Source organism: Rhipicephalus sanguineus, chromosome 10 (genome assembly GCF_013339695.2).
Source record: "Rhipicephalus sanguineus isolate Rsan-2018 chromosome 10, BIME_Rsan_1.4, whole genome shotgun sequence".
Taxonomy (NCBI): Eukaryota; Metazoa; Arthropoda; class Arachnida; order Ixodida; family Ixodidae; genus Rhipicephalus; species Rhipicephalus sanguineus.
In genome coordinates, this window is record NC_051185.1 from 120,410,749 (window position 1) to 120,423,346 (window position 12,598).

The 12,598-nt window shown below is 49.0% G+C and overlaps 1 protein-coding gene across 1 annotated transcript in view; it reads left to right on the forward strand.

Moving 5' to 3' along the window:
• The first annotated feature begins 212 nt into the window (after positions 1–212).
• Positions 213–12,598, forward strand: part of LOC125760303 (endothelin-converting enzyme homolog) — a 98,934-nt gene continuing 86,548 nt past the window's right edge. The window contains exon 1 of the mRNA XM_049420183.1: positions 213–305. Coding sequence (XP_049276140.1) covers positions 213–305 — 93 coding nt within the window. The remainder of the gene's footprint in view (positions 306–12,598) is intronic.

Here is a 12,598-nt window from a genome sequence, read left to right on the forward strand (position 1 = left end):
TTGACGTAACCACCAGGTGGACACGCTGGCTTCTCTCCATGTTCCGAAAGCTTCGGCGCCCTGACATAACGCGGCCATCGGAGGATAGGCCTCTATCCCCCGCAACGATTACCTCAGAGGCCACGCAACCTAATCCGGGATATATTTTCCCGTTCCATGTCCCTGGTAGCACAGAATGCGCAACACCTCTTTGCCGCTCAGTGGCAGAGAACATGCGGGCCACACTTGACTACAGCGTCAACCCGTGTAAAGACTTCTACAAGTACGTCTGCGGTAAATTCAGAGGCGAGGACGTGTACTCCCACGTAAGTGAGACCACCAGTTCTGTGTGAGGAATGCTTTAGGTCTGTTCCTTTCTCTGATAGTACCTCAAAACAGCGAAGGAGGCCAGCATTAACCGTGGAATTCATAATTTAGCTATGAAGTCACCAGTGAGCAATTGGTGGCATGCCGGTTCTAGTGGAAGCTGTCAAAAAAAAAAAAAGTAACGATCTATAAAAATGCGCTGTGGTTTCGTACAATGCATAAAACAAGTCTGGCGACAAAGCCGATATCATTTATGCACACGGAAAAATCACGGCACTGAGAATTCGTACATACTGAATATACAAGTATCTACAATAAAGCTAACACTAGCCTAGAATCCTTAACTGTCAAGTATTTCTAGTTACTGAATAGTCCTACTTTGTGCTACCTTATCTACAGACGCAACTCGCGTTCTTGTAACCTTCGCATGCATGAACTTACCCGGTGCGCATCAGGGTACTCGGCCTCTCTGTGTCCGCAGATGCTGTCGACGACAACAATCGAATAGAGCTCGTAGTCCTCGCCACAGTGCGATGATCCACTTGTCGCCCGCGCTTTAGTCGTCGCACATATAGTAGACATCACCTGCCTCCAATGCAGGCATATACGTATACATATACCGTATTTATCCAGTTCCTACACACACACCCTTTTTCGGGGAAAATGGCCTCAAAATTGCATGCACGTTGGATTCGGGTACAAACCGGTACTGCACATAGCTGCCCATTGTCATCGCCATTATGTGGTGTGACCTCTCATTTGTTGCTGGTAACCATGGTAGCACGTTTGCTTGCCGCTTTCCGCGTCGCTGGAGCCATTTGAAATTGGTCCCGGGCTGTCACGTTGCGTTGTGCGATCTGTCAGCCATCTTGTCGAAGAATGGCAGCAGGGGCACTGGGTGGCGAATCTCCGGCTCTTCAGCGACAGGAAACGTTGCCTCTACTATATGATCTGCGTGCACGAAACGTTCTTGGTTTCCTACGTTCACCACGTATGTCACAGCACTGATTCGCCTGATGATGATTCCAACCATCCATGCAGGGTCACATGGTCTAGTTCCTTTCACCCGAACCCTGCCACCTTCTCTAAACTCGCGCCAGCGGGCAACAGGCGGCTGGGCTTGCCGTCACTCGTGGTTCTCCAGGTGGTTGTGGAGCTCAGGGAGCAGCAACGTTAGCCATGTCCTTGGAGTCCATGACAAGAACACCTCGGCCGGGGTTTTCCAAGTTGCAGCACATGGTGCGTTCCGGTAGTGGAAGAGAAACTGGTCTACGCGATGTTGAATGGATTTTGAAACTCCCATTCGTTGTTCATCCTTCCACTGTTTTTGAAGTTTCTCTTCACGGTCTGAACCAGGCGTTCTGCAGCTCCATTAGACGCCGGATGATAAGGTGGTGTCGTCTTGTGGCGGATTCCGTTGGATGAGAGGAAAACTGTAAATTCCGATGACACGAACTGCGGCCCGTTGTCGGTGACGACCTCTTCCGGCAGGCCAAAAGCCGCGAAAATAGTTCGTAGTTTCTCCACCGTTTTAGCTGCAGTTGTAACATACATGCAGATCACCTCTACCCATCTCGAGTAAGTGTCCACAAGAACAAGCAACCAGTGAGGATTGCAGTACGCAATGTCAAGATGAAGTCTCTGCCATCGTCGCGTCGGCCACTGACACAAAGTGAAAGGCAAGCGCGGCGCGGCATTCTGAGTTAACTGGCAGCTTGCGCACTCCCTCACAGTTTTTTCCATGTCCTCAGTTTGATTAGGCCACCAGACATGACTTCCTGCAAGCATTTTCATGCGCGTCTCTCCCGGATGCCCCTCACGCAAGAGTTTCAGTACCAAGCATTTCAAAGAATTTGGCACGAGCGCCCGGTTGCGCCATGTGATACAGTCTTTGTCAATAGACAGCTCATAACGTCTAGAAAAATAAGGCAGAGGAGCTTCTTCTGTTACTTTAGAAGGCCATCCATGCTTCGTGTACAACAATACCTTGGACAATACTCGGTCCCGGCTAGTTTCCTTGCGGATATTATCAGCCGATACCGGCAGCTCGTCTGTCACCGAAAAGAACTGGACGTAGTCACTGGCGTCATTGATGTTTTGCAGTGGAATACGTGACAGCGCGTCAGCATTAGCCATCGAGCTGCCCTTTTGGTATTGCCACGTGTAGCGATATGCTGCGAGCAAAAGCATCCATCTTTGTATTCGGGCTGCTGTTGAGGTAGATATTGGTTTGTCATGTCCAAGCAATCCTTTTAGAGGCAGACGATCTGAAAATATCGTGAATTCGCGGCCGAAGATATATTTATGGAAACGCTTTATTCCAAAAACAACAACCAATGCCTCTTTTTCCAGCTGGGAATAACCCGTTTCTGCTTTGCTCAGTGTGCATGAAGCATATGATATTGGCTTTTCTTGACCGTTTACAACATGAAAAAGCACCGTTCCTACTCCGTGGGTAGATGCATCTGCCACTAATCCAAGTGGTTTGGAAGGATCATAGAACGTCAAAATGTTCTCGCTTGTTAACCATTGCTTGCTCTCTTGGAAGCAGCGCTCTTCCTCAACTGACCAATGCCACTTTCCATTCTTTTTCAGTAGGTTGTACAATGGCTTAAGCTTGGAAGACATGTCCGGAATGAACTTCGCATAAAACGTAAGCATCCCCACATAAGCCTTGAGCTCTGTCTGGTTTGTGGGAGCCGGAGCTCTTCTCACAGCCTCAACCTTTTCTGTGCAAGGGCGCACGCCTGAATTTTCAATAATGTGGCCTAAATACTTCACAGAAGGTTGACAAAACTTGCATTTGTCCTGCTTCACTCTAACTCCCTGGAGTTGAAACCTTGCGAGCACAGCATCCACTCGAGTCTGGCACTTTTCGATAGATGCTCCGGCTATGAGAACGTCGTCCAAATAACACACGACTCCTTCCAGTCCCTTCAGCATCTCGTCCATCACAGACTAAAAATTGCCGGGGCGCTTGAAATACCGTAAGGCATGCGCAAACATTTAAACAAGCCAAGGTGCGTAATAATAGTAAGCAACTTCTGCGAATCTTTATGCACGGGAAGCTGCTGATATGCCGTAGTTAAATCAAGCACAGTAAAGACTTTTCCGCCAACTAGGACTGCGAAAATGTCCTCTACGAGTGGCAATGGGTAGTGATCAGACGGAAGGGTTTAATGTTACCTTATAGTCTCCGCACAATCTCACCTTGTGGTCAGGCTTTGGGACAATGACAAGTGGTGTGGCCCAGTCGCTCTGCAGGACGGGCTGCAAGATGACTCTTTCCTTGAGAGCGAGTAGTTCCTGTTCGACGACTTCCTTCAGCGCATAGGGAACAGGTCGAGCCTTACAGAAGACTGGACGAGCCTCTTCTTTCAAGACTATTTTTGCTTGATAGCCCTTATTCAAACCAACTTCCGGGCTGAACACATCATTATACTTTTGCAGCAGGAGTTTCATGCTTTGCTCTGCTTCCACGTTGAAGACGTTACCCCAGTTCAGCTTGAGCTGAGCAAGCCAGTCGCGCCCCAGTAGGCACGGTTGAGTTCCCGGAACGACAACAACCGGCAAGTTTTTCTTTTGACCTTCATACTCAACACACACGTGTGCTTGCCCTGTCGTCTCGAGTGGTGTGCCGCCATAACTTTTCAGCTCGAGAAGACACTTCCTCAAAGCTGGCTTCTGTGGCAATCGAGCGTATATCTGCTCATTAATAGTAGATACTGCTGCACCGGTATCTATATGCATGCTCACAGGATGCCCAGCAATTTTGACCTCTACCAGATAGGGCCGCTGTATTTGCTTGTTTAACTCAATTTGAAAAAGCTGCAAGTGGTCAGTCTCGTTCTGCACTTCAAGCGTATTAACAGCTTTGCCATGCTTCTTCCTGCACACCTTCGCTAAGTGACCTATGTTCTTGCACCAGTGGCATCGAGCTTTACGGTATTTACAGTCGCTTTCTTGGTGCTTATCGCCGCATCTATGGCAATTTTCACCATGACTGAAAACTTGCGGTGCGCTCACCTTAGGCTTTCGCTGTGGATGGGTTTTCTTGCTGACAGCGTGGATGGCTTCGTCCATTTGCGCGTTTCCCTTGTGCGGTCGGAAGCCCTTGGGCTCTCTGTCAGCGGGTTCCGCGGCCTTTGCCAACTCGCACGCTGTTTCAAAGTTCAACTCCTTTTAGGGGCGAAGCTCCTTAAGGCGGCACCCGTTCGTCCCTCGTAGTCGTAGTCGTAGTAGTCGTAGTGCGCAACCAGTCTTACGCTTTGACCTCCAAGGTGGTGCCGGTGGGAGATTTTTCCTGTGCGTTGTTGAACAATAAAAAATTCGCAGCGTGCGCGTTAACTAAAAGCCGACTTCTTCTGTCTCTCATTCCCATTAGCAGCCATTGCTTACCTCCAAGGTAGTGCCTGGTGAGATTTCTCCTGTGCGTGATTAAACAATAAAAATTTTGTTCAAAACGCCGTTGATTGATGAAATAAACCAACGAAAGACGCCAGATGTTTTGTAAAAGCACGGTGTAAGAAAAATAATTTAGGTGTGGACACTCCGCCCGACGGCGCGTCCACATAATGTTCGCCTCTTTCCTCCTCTCGGCCCCCATGTCGCAGCGCCTCCCACGCAACCGCGGCCGGCGCATGTGCTATAGAAGACGAGCTGCGTGCGTAGCGTCCGTAACGGCGTTGCGCACGTGAGAAGTCAGCGAGCAGAAAGACTGCGCTCTTACTTATTTCTATCGCGGGCGTGTTCAGCTTTCCATTGTTGTCCCTAAAACCCAAGGCTTCATGTAGACTCGTGCCCACACGTATACCTGGGTGAATATCGCCACATTCAATCAGTACATGTTCCATCGTTTCCTTAGTTCCCCCGCAGCATGTACATAGTTCTTCTTCGTTACTGAATCTCGCTTTATAACTACGCGTTCTCAGGCAGCCCGACCTTGCTTCAAACAGTAAAGCGCTTCCCCTTGAATTATCATAAAACCTTTCCCTTCTTATTTCGTTTTTTCCTTTTCGGTAGTTACTCAGAGCCGGCTTCTTTTCCATCGCTGTCATCCAATAAGTCTTCTCCGCCTCTCTGACCTTCCGCTTAATGCTCCTTGTTGCCATATCGCCCGCACTGCCAGCCGTATATTTACTGGTGAGCCTCCTAGTTCTTTTTCTCCACTGCGTGTCAACGCTTTTTCTATACAAATACCTGAAAACCTTCTCTGCCCATCTACTCTTCTTCATTTTCCTCAGCCTCTCTTTGAATCTCATTTTGCTCTGCGCTTCCCTCACTTCAAAGCCTGTCCATCCCATATCACCCTTCACCGCCTCATTTGTCGTCTTCCCGTGAGCGCCCAAGGCGAGGCGGCCCACCGTCCTTTGATTTACATCCATTCCTGATTGCACCTCTGACTTCATGCACACCACTGAGTTCCCAAATGTAAGCCCCGGAACCATCACACCCTTCCACAGCCCTCGAAGCACCTCGTACCTATTGTATCCCCATAAAGCTCTGTGCTTCATAATTGCAGCATTCCTCTTTCCCTTTGCTACCGATGCTTTCTCTTGTACCTCCATATATCTATCCCCCTCATTTACCCATACTCCGAGGTACTTGTACTCGCTTACCCTCGGTATTTTTTGGCCCTGTATTAAGACCGTATGGTCTCCGTGATCATTGAATATCATCAATCCACATTTTGTTGCACTAAATCCTAGTCCTAGAGCCTCACACTCCCTTCCGCATATATCTGCCAGTCGCTGTATATCATCTTGACTGTCCGCAAATAAGACAATATCATCAGCATAAAATAGACCTGGAAGCTTCTGCTCAACCATCGCTCCGACCTGTTTGTGTGACAAATTAAATCCAATGTTGCTACCTTGTAGCGCTTTTTCCATCCTCGCCATGTACAGCATGAATAACAGCGGGGACAAAGGGCATCCCTGTCTCAGCCCCTTGCTAATTTCAACGCTGTCCTTGCTACTTATTCCTTCCCATTCTATACAAACTGAATTTTCTCGGTATATTTCTCTCAAAAGCTGTACACAGTCGTCACCTATGCCCACTTCCTTCAATATATCCCACAAAATTTCCTGATTAACGTTATCATACGCCCCGGTGATATCTAGATAAGCTGCGTATAAGGGCCTGTTTTCTATTTTAGATATTTCTATACACTGGGTAAGAACAAACAGATTATCGTCTAACCGCCTGTCGATTCGAAATCCATTCTGAAGTTCTCCCAAAATATCATTTTGTTCTACCCACGCTTCTATTTTTAATTTTACTGCCTGCATCGCCAACCTGTGTAGCACCGATGTAATTGTTAGGGGTCTATACGAGCGAATGTTATCTTTTTCTCCCTTGCCTTTATAGATTAAGTTCATTCTACTTTTTCGCCAACTGTCTGGTATTTCCCTCTCCTGTAAGCACTTTTCTACGGCTTTCAGCAGTGCTTCTTTAGTGTTATGTCCGAGTTCGTTAATGAGGCTGACGGGAACCCCATCTAAGCCCGGAGTAGTGCGCTTAGGAATTTTTCCTTCGGCCTTCTTCCAATTGAAATTCTCTAGTACTACATCTTCGTCGGTTGCACTCCTTTGCGTAATTTTACTCACCGGGGGAATCCCCTGGGGGACCTTTTTAAACGAATCGGCTGTTATCTTTCGAATGTAACCTAGCGCTTCATATCCTTCGAATTTATTTCCTCCTTCATCTACCATATGTTGTTGCATTGTGACAGACTTCCTACCCAGCGCTTTTAGGTGGCTCCAAAATATCCTAGGCGCGGCCTTCTTCTTTTCGCGAATCTCTGTCATCCAGCGTTCACTTTCACCTTTAATTTTTGCCTCGACTAATTTCTGCACAATGGATTTTTGCTCTAAATATATTTCCCATATTTGGTTAACTTCGTCCTGTGGCCGCTTCTCCTTTTTTGCCTGTCTGTGCTCCCGTGATGCCTGACGTCGCATCTCGATCGCTTCCCGGATTTCTTTGTTCCACCAACTTTTTGGCTTTTTCTTTCCTTTCCAACAAATAGTTTTCTTCTCTATTTCCATTTCTTTCGTGATTACATGTAGCAGCTCACTATACTTCCAGTCTTTGCCTGGTAGTTCGTCTACTTTTTCCTCGACTCTTGCGGCTATATTTGTTATTTGTTTGTCATTTAGATACGAGCTGCCAAACTTTGATTCTATGTTCTTATTTTCAGTTTTATATCCCATTTGTAATATTATGCGTTTATGATCACTACCCAAGCTGTTAATGCCTTCTTCGTCTATTCTCATGTCTCTAAGTTTGTCATATATTCCTTCTGTCATGAGACAGTAATCAATGCTCGATTGCCTGTTTCCGACTTCCCACGTGATCTGCCCCTCACACTTAGGCCCCACGTTAACTATCTCAAGACTATGTTGCTCGCAGAGATCTAGCAATAACTTGCCATTGGTGTCTGAATATCCGTCAAGGTCATGAATGTGAGCGTTCATGTCCCCTAGAAGGATTATTTCGGCATCATGACCAAATTCTTTAATATCGGTGCTTATGCATTTCACTATCTCCAGATTCTTTTCTCTGCAGTTATTCCCCGTCCACAAGTAAGCTACACCTAGCCACGTTTTCTTTCCACCTACTGTGCCCGAAACCCATATGTGCTCTGAACACGTTTGTTTCACTCTCTCCCATTTTGTTCTGCTATGAATTAGCATTCCAAACCCCCACCTCTCCTTTCTGATGTGATCCTGTTACATCCTTCCCAAACATAATTTTCAATATGTGGTGGCTCTTCCAAGTCTCTAAGGTGTGTTTCTGTAACCGCATAAACACCTATCTGTTCCTTGTTTAACTGTCCCTCAATCTCTAACCATTTTGCCTTTTTTCTGCCACCCTGCATGTTAATGTAACTAATTGCAACACGCGCCTTCTCCCTTCTTTTACCTTTTCTCTGTTTTTTCGCTATACTATCTGTCAAAGAGTCCCCCTGGTTGTTTTCCTCATTACAAGCTACCTTGGGCACCGAAGGGCCCGCGTGCCCCCCAAAAAAGCTACTGCGCGTCCTGCAAGACGCCAACCCACCTCATGGCCAAGCCTCCTATCGAAGTGTATTCCGTCTCTTCGAAAACCACCCCACCTGTGCACCTCTCTGTTTATTTCCACTACCTCGATGCCTTTCTCTCGACTAATTCGCCATATCTCTTTGTTTGCGACGACAACCGCTCTTTGCAAGCTGATATTTCGCACTGGTACTTCCGGTATTGTGCATACCACTATCTGCACCTGAGGGGAAATGGCGCGCATGTCATCGACCCCTTTCGCCAATGTGGTCGCTAGTTCGGCTGATTCTTTACTCAAGACGTCGTTTAGACCTCCCGCGATTATCACGAGGTTACGTCCATTAGACTTAGTTGCGAGTTCTGCGCTAGCTTGTCTCATCACTGATCCCAGCCTATGTCCCGGAAACTTCCCTATTAAAACTCGTTTGTCGCCTCTCACCCTTTCCTCGATTGCTTCTGCGCATGTAGCTAAATTCGAGTCCCCGGCGATTATCACGTGATCCGACTTTTCTGCTGGACTCTCCCGCACCTGGCCACTGCCCCGGTCACTAGCCCCCATGTCGCAGCGCCCCCCACGAAACTGCGGCCGGCGCATGTATTAAAGGCGAACATTATCTGGACGCGCTCTCCTTCGCGGCGGGCGGAGTGTGTCCACACCTAAATTATTTTTCTTACACCGTGGTAAAAGCAAAACGAAAGAACGCCAGATGTTTCTAAAGCAAAACGAAAAGACGCCAGCTGCTTAACGAAAGACGCCAGGTGTTTTCTAAAGCAATGGTTTTCTAAACAATGAAAATTCACAGCGTACATGTAAAATTAAAGTGAGCTGCAAGTCGTCATAACTCATCGAACCTTTAGTATAAACGCGCCCGATCTCACGTCGGTGATGATGTACTGGGCAGAATTCACGGAAGATTCACGGTTTACCGATGAACCTCCGCAGCTTCGCCCACTCATCATCATTCACTCCGTGGATATGCTGTGATTTTTTCTTCAGCAGCGTCGCTTGAAGGGCCGTATTGCTGAGCCCCGCCACGAACCGGTCGCGTAGCGCGTCGTCAAGAAAGTTTCCGAACGCGCACTTGGCTGCCATGTGTCGCAGTTCTACGGCGAACGCCGAAACTGACTCTCCCTCTAGCTGGTGCCGGCGGTTAAACTTGAACCTGTCAGCAATCACTTGGCTACCCGGCGCATAAGTGTTCCTTCAAGACGCTGAGGAGGTCTTCGAACGACTTGTCATCCGGTTTAGCAGGCAACAGCAAATCCTTCAGGGTCCTGTATACGGGCGTTTCCCTAGGGCAGTGATGAACGCGGACTTCTTCAAGCTGCTGTCTTCGTTTTGCGTTACTCTCCAATAATGCTCGAAACGCTCAACATACGAATTGAAGTCTTCGTCACCTCCCTCGACGTAAGAGTCAAATTCCCAAAACTTCGACATCTTGAACCGAGAAGCAGGACAGACGCAGGCCCGACGCACGTTGCCAATGACAGCTAGGGATCCGCCGCCATCGCTCGTCGCCAGATGTTGAAGTAACCCAGACGCACAATCGGTGCCAACGAAGGAATGCCCCTTTATTCACAGAACGCGCGCATTTAAGTACGTTTCCCTGAGTGCTGCGGTGGCGCTGCTGCGGCCGTTGATGTTGGCGCGTTGACACAGCACTTTTCCTTCGGGCAAGGAGAATATGTGCGCGTTAGATTTAGGGCTTCCAGTATTTTTGCTATTTGGTCATGTAAATCAGGTGCGCGTTGGAATTGAGTAAATACGGTACTCTGAAGAAAGGCCGTCCGTGGCCGAAGCGTTATTAAAGGCATTTTTTTCTTTTCAATGCCTGCTACCCGCAAGATCACTCAGTTTACACACACACACACACACACACACACACACACACACACACACACACACACACACACACACACACACACACACACACACACACACACACACACACACACACACACACACACACACACACACACACACACACCACACACGCACACACGCACACACACACACACACACACACACACACACACACACACACACACACACACACACACACACACACACACACACACACACACACACATTATATATATATATTGATACGGGGTTGTATGAGTATATAAAATATGTATTTACAGAGAGGAGTTAGTAAAAGAGTCAAGATGGCTGACCGCCACACTCGCGCGCCAGTCAGGCTCTTCAGCCCTTCGTCTTCCTTCACTTCCTCTCCGTAACAGGACCCCCGGGCGTTGTAGCGCCGTCTCGGCGCAGGTCCGGCGACGAATTGCGAGAGAAGTAGGGCTTCATCCGCGAAACATGCACAATGTCAACAGGTGGCGTACTTGACGAATTGAAGTGCAACGGCGCAATTTCGTAATTCACGTCGCTAACTTGACGCAAGACTTGGTAGGGTCCGGTGTAGCGGGACAGGAGTTTCTCGGAGAGCCCTACACGGCGACATGGTGACCAAAGGAGCACCCAATCACCTGGGGCAAACTTCATATTACGATGCCGGTGGTCATAACGGGCTTTCTGCATCTCCTGCGACGTGGCGAGACGAGATCGGGCGACTTGACGAGCCATGTGAGCCCGGTCAATAGCGTCGTGAGCGTACATGGTAACAGATGGCGCGGAAGGTAAGACGGTGTCAAACGGCAATATGGGGTGGCGACCATACAAAAGATAAAAAGGTGAAAATCCCGTGGTGTCATGTCTAGAGGAATTATATGCAAAAGTCACATAGGCCAACGTGGCGTCCCAGTCGCGATGATCTTGAGAGACGTACATGGAAAGCATCTCTGAGTGTGCGGTTAAGACGTTCAGTAAGTCCATTAGTCTGTGGATGGTAGGCGGTAGACAGCTTGTGCTCTGTGGCACAAGATCTAAGGAGGTCGTCGACAACTCTGGACAAGAAAGAGCGGCCTCGGTCCGTCAGCAGCTGTCGGGGTGCACCGTGGAGGAGGATGACGTCGTGAAGAAGAAAATCCGCGACGTCAGTAGCGCAACTAGTTGGCATGGCCTTCGTGATGGCGTAACGTGTCGCATAATCTGTAGCGACCGCGATCCACTTATTTCCCAAAGTCGTCGTCGGAAAAGGGCCAAGCAGGTCAAGGCCAACGCGATGGAATGGTTCCGAGGGAACTTCAATTGGTTGTAGAAATCCAGCAGGCGGCAGAGGAGGCCTTTTCCGGCGTTGGCATAGGTCGCAAGTAGCAACATAACGACGCACGGAGCGGTATAGCCCAGGCCAGAAGAACCGACGTCGCACGCGGTCGTATGTGCGCGAAACTCCGAGATGTCCCGCCGTCGGTGCGTCGTGAAGTTGTTCAAGTATGACGGGCCGTAGATGGCGAGGAACGACAAGCAGGAGCTCAGGGCCTTCAATGCTGACGTTGCGGCGGTAGAGGATGCCGTTATGCAGCACGAACATACGGAATGCGGCGTCGGTGCTGCCAGACTGGACGGCATCGATGATGGTGCGCAATGACTCATCCCGACGTTGTTCGGTGCGCATGTCGCTCACGTCAGTAAAAGCCATTACGCAGCTGTCCGGATCATGCGCAGCGGGGTCAGGAGAATCCACCGGATGACGAGAAAGACAGTCTGCATCCTTGTGCAAACGTCCAGACTTGTAGGTGACTGTAAACGAAAATTCCTGGAGCCGCAAAGCCCAGCGACCAAGACGTCCGGTCGGGTCCTTCAGAGAAGTGAGCCAGCAGAGAGCGTGGTGGTCCGTGACGACGGAGAACATGCGGCCAAATAGGTATGGCCGGAACTTAGCGACAGCCCAGACTAAAGCCAAGCACTCTCTTTCGGTGATGGAATAATTTCTCTCGGGGGAAGAGAGCAGGCGACTGGCGTAAGCTATCACGCACTGTTGACTGTGCTGCCGTTGAGCGAGAACTGCTCCGATACCGTGCCCGCTGGCGTCGGTGCGAACTTCTGTTGGAGCAGATGGATCAAAGTGGGCAAGTATGGGGGGAGTAGTCAAGAAGCCAATGAGAGCGGTGAACGCTTGAGCCTGCTCAGGGCCCCATGAGAATGTGGTGTCTTTCTTCAGCAGATCTGTTAGTGGTCTAGCAATGTCGGCGAAGTTTTTCACAAAACGACGAAAGTAGGAGCATAGGCCGATGAAGCTCCGCACGTCAGAAGTAGAGCGGGGCACAGGAAAGCTGCGAACAGCGCGGATCTTTTCAGGATCTGGTTGGACGCCGTCAGCGTTTACAAGATGACCCAGCACGGT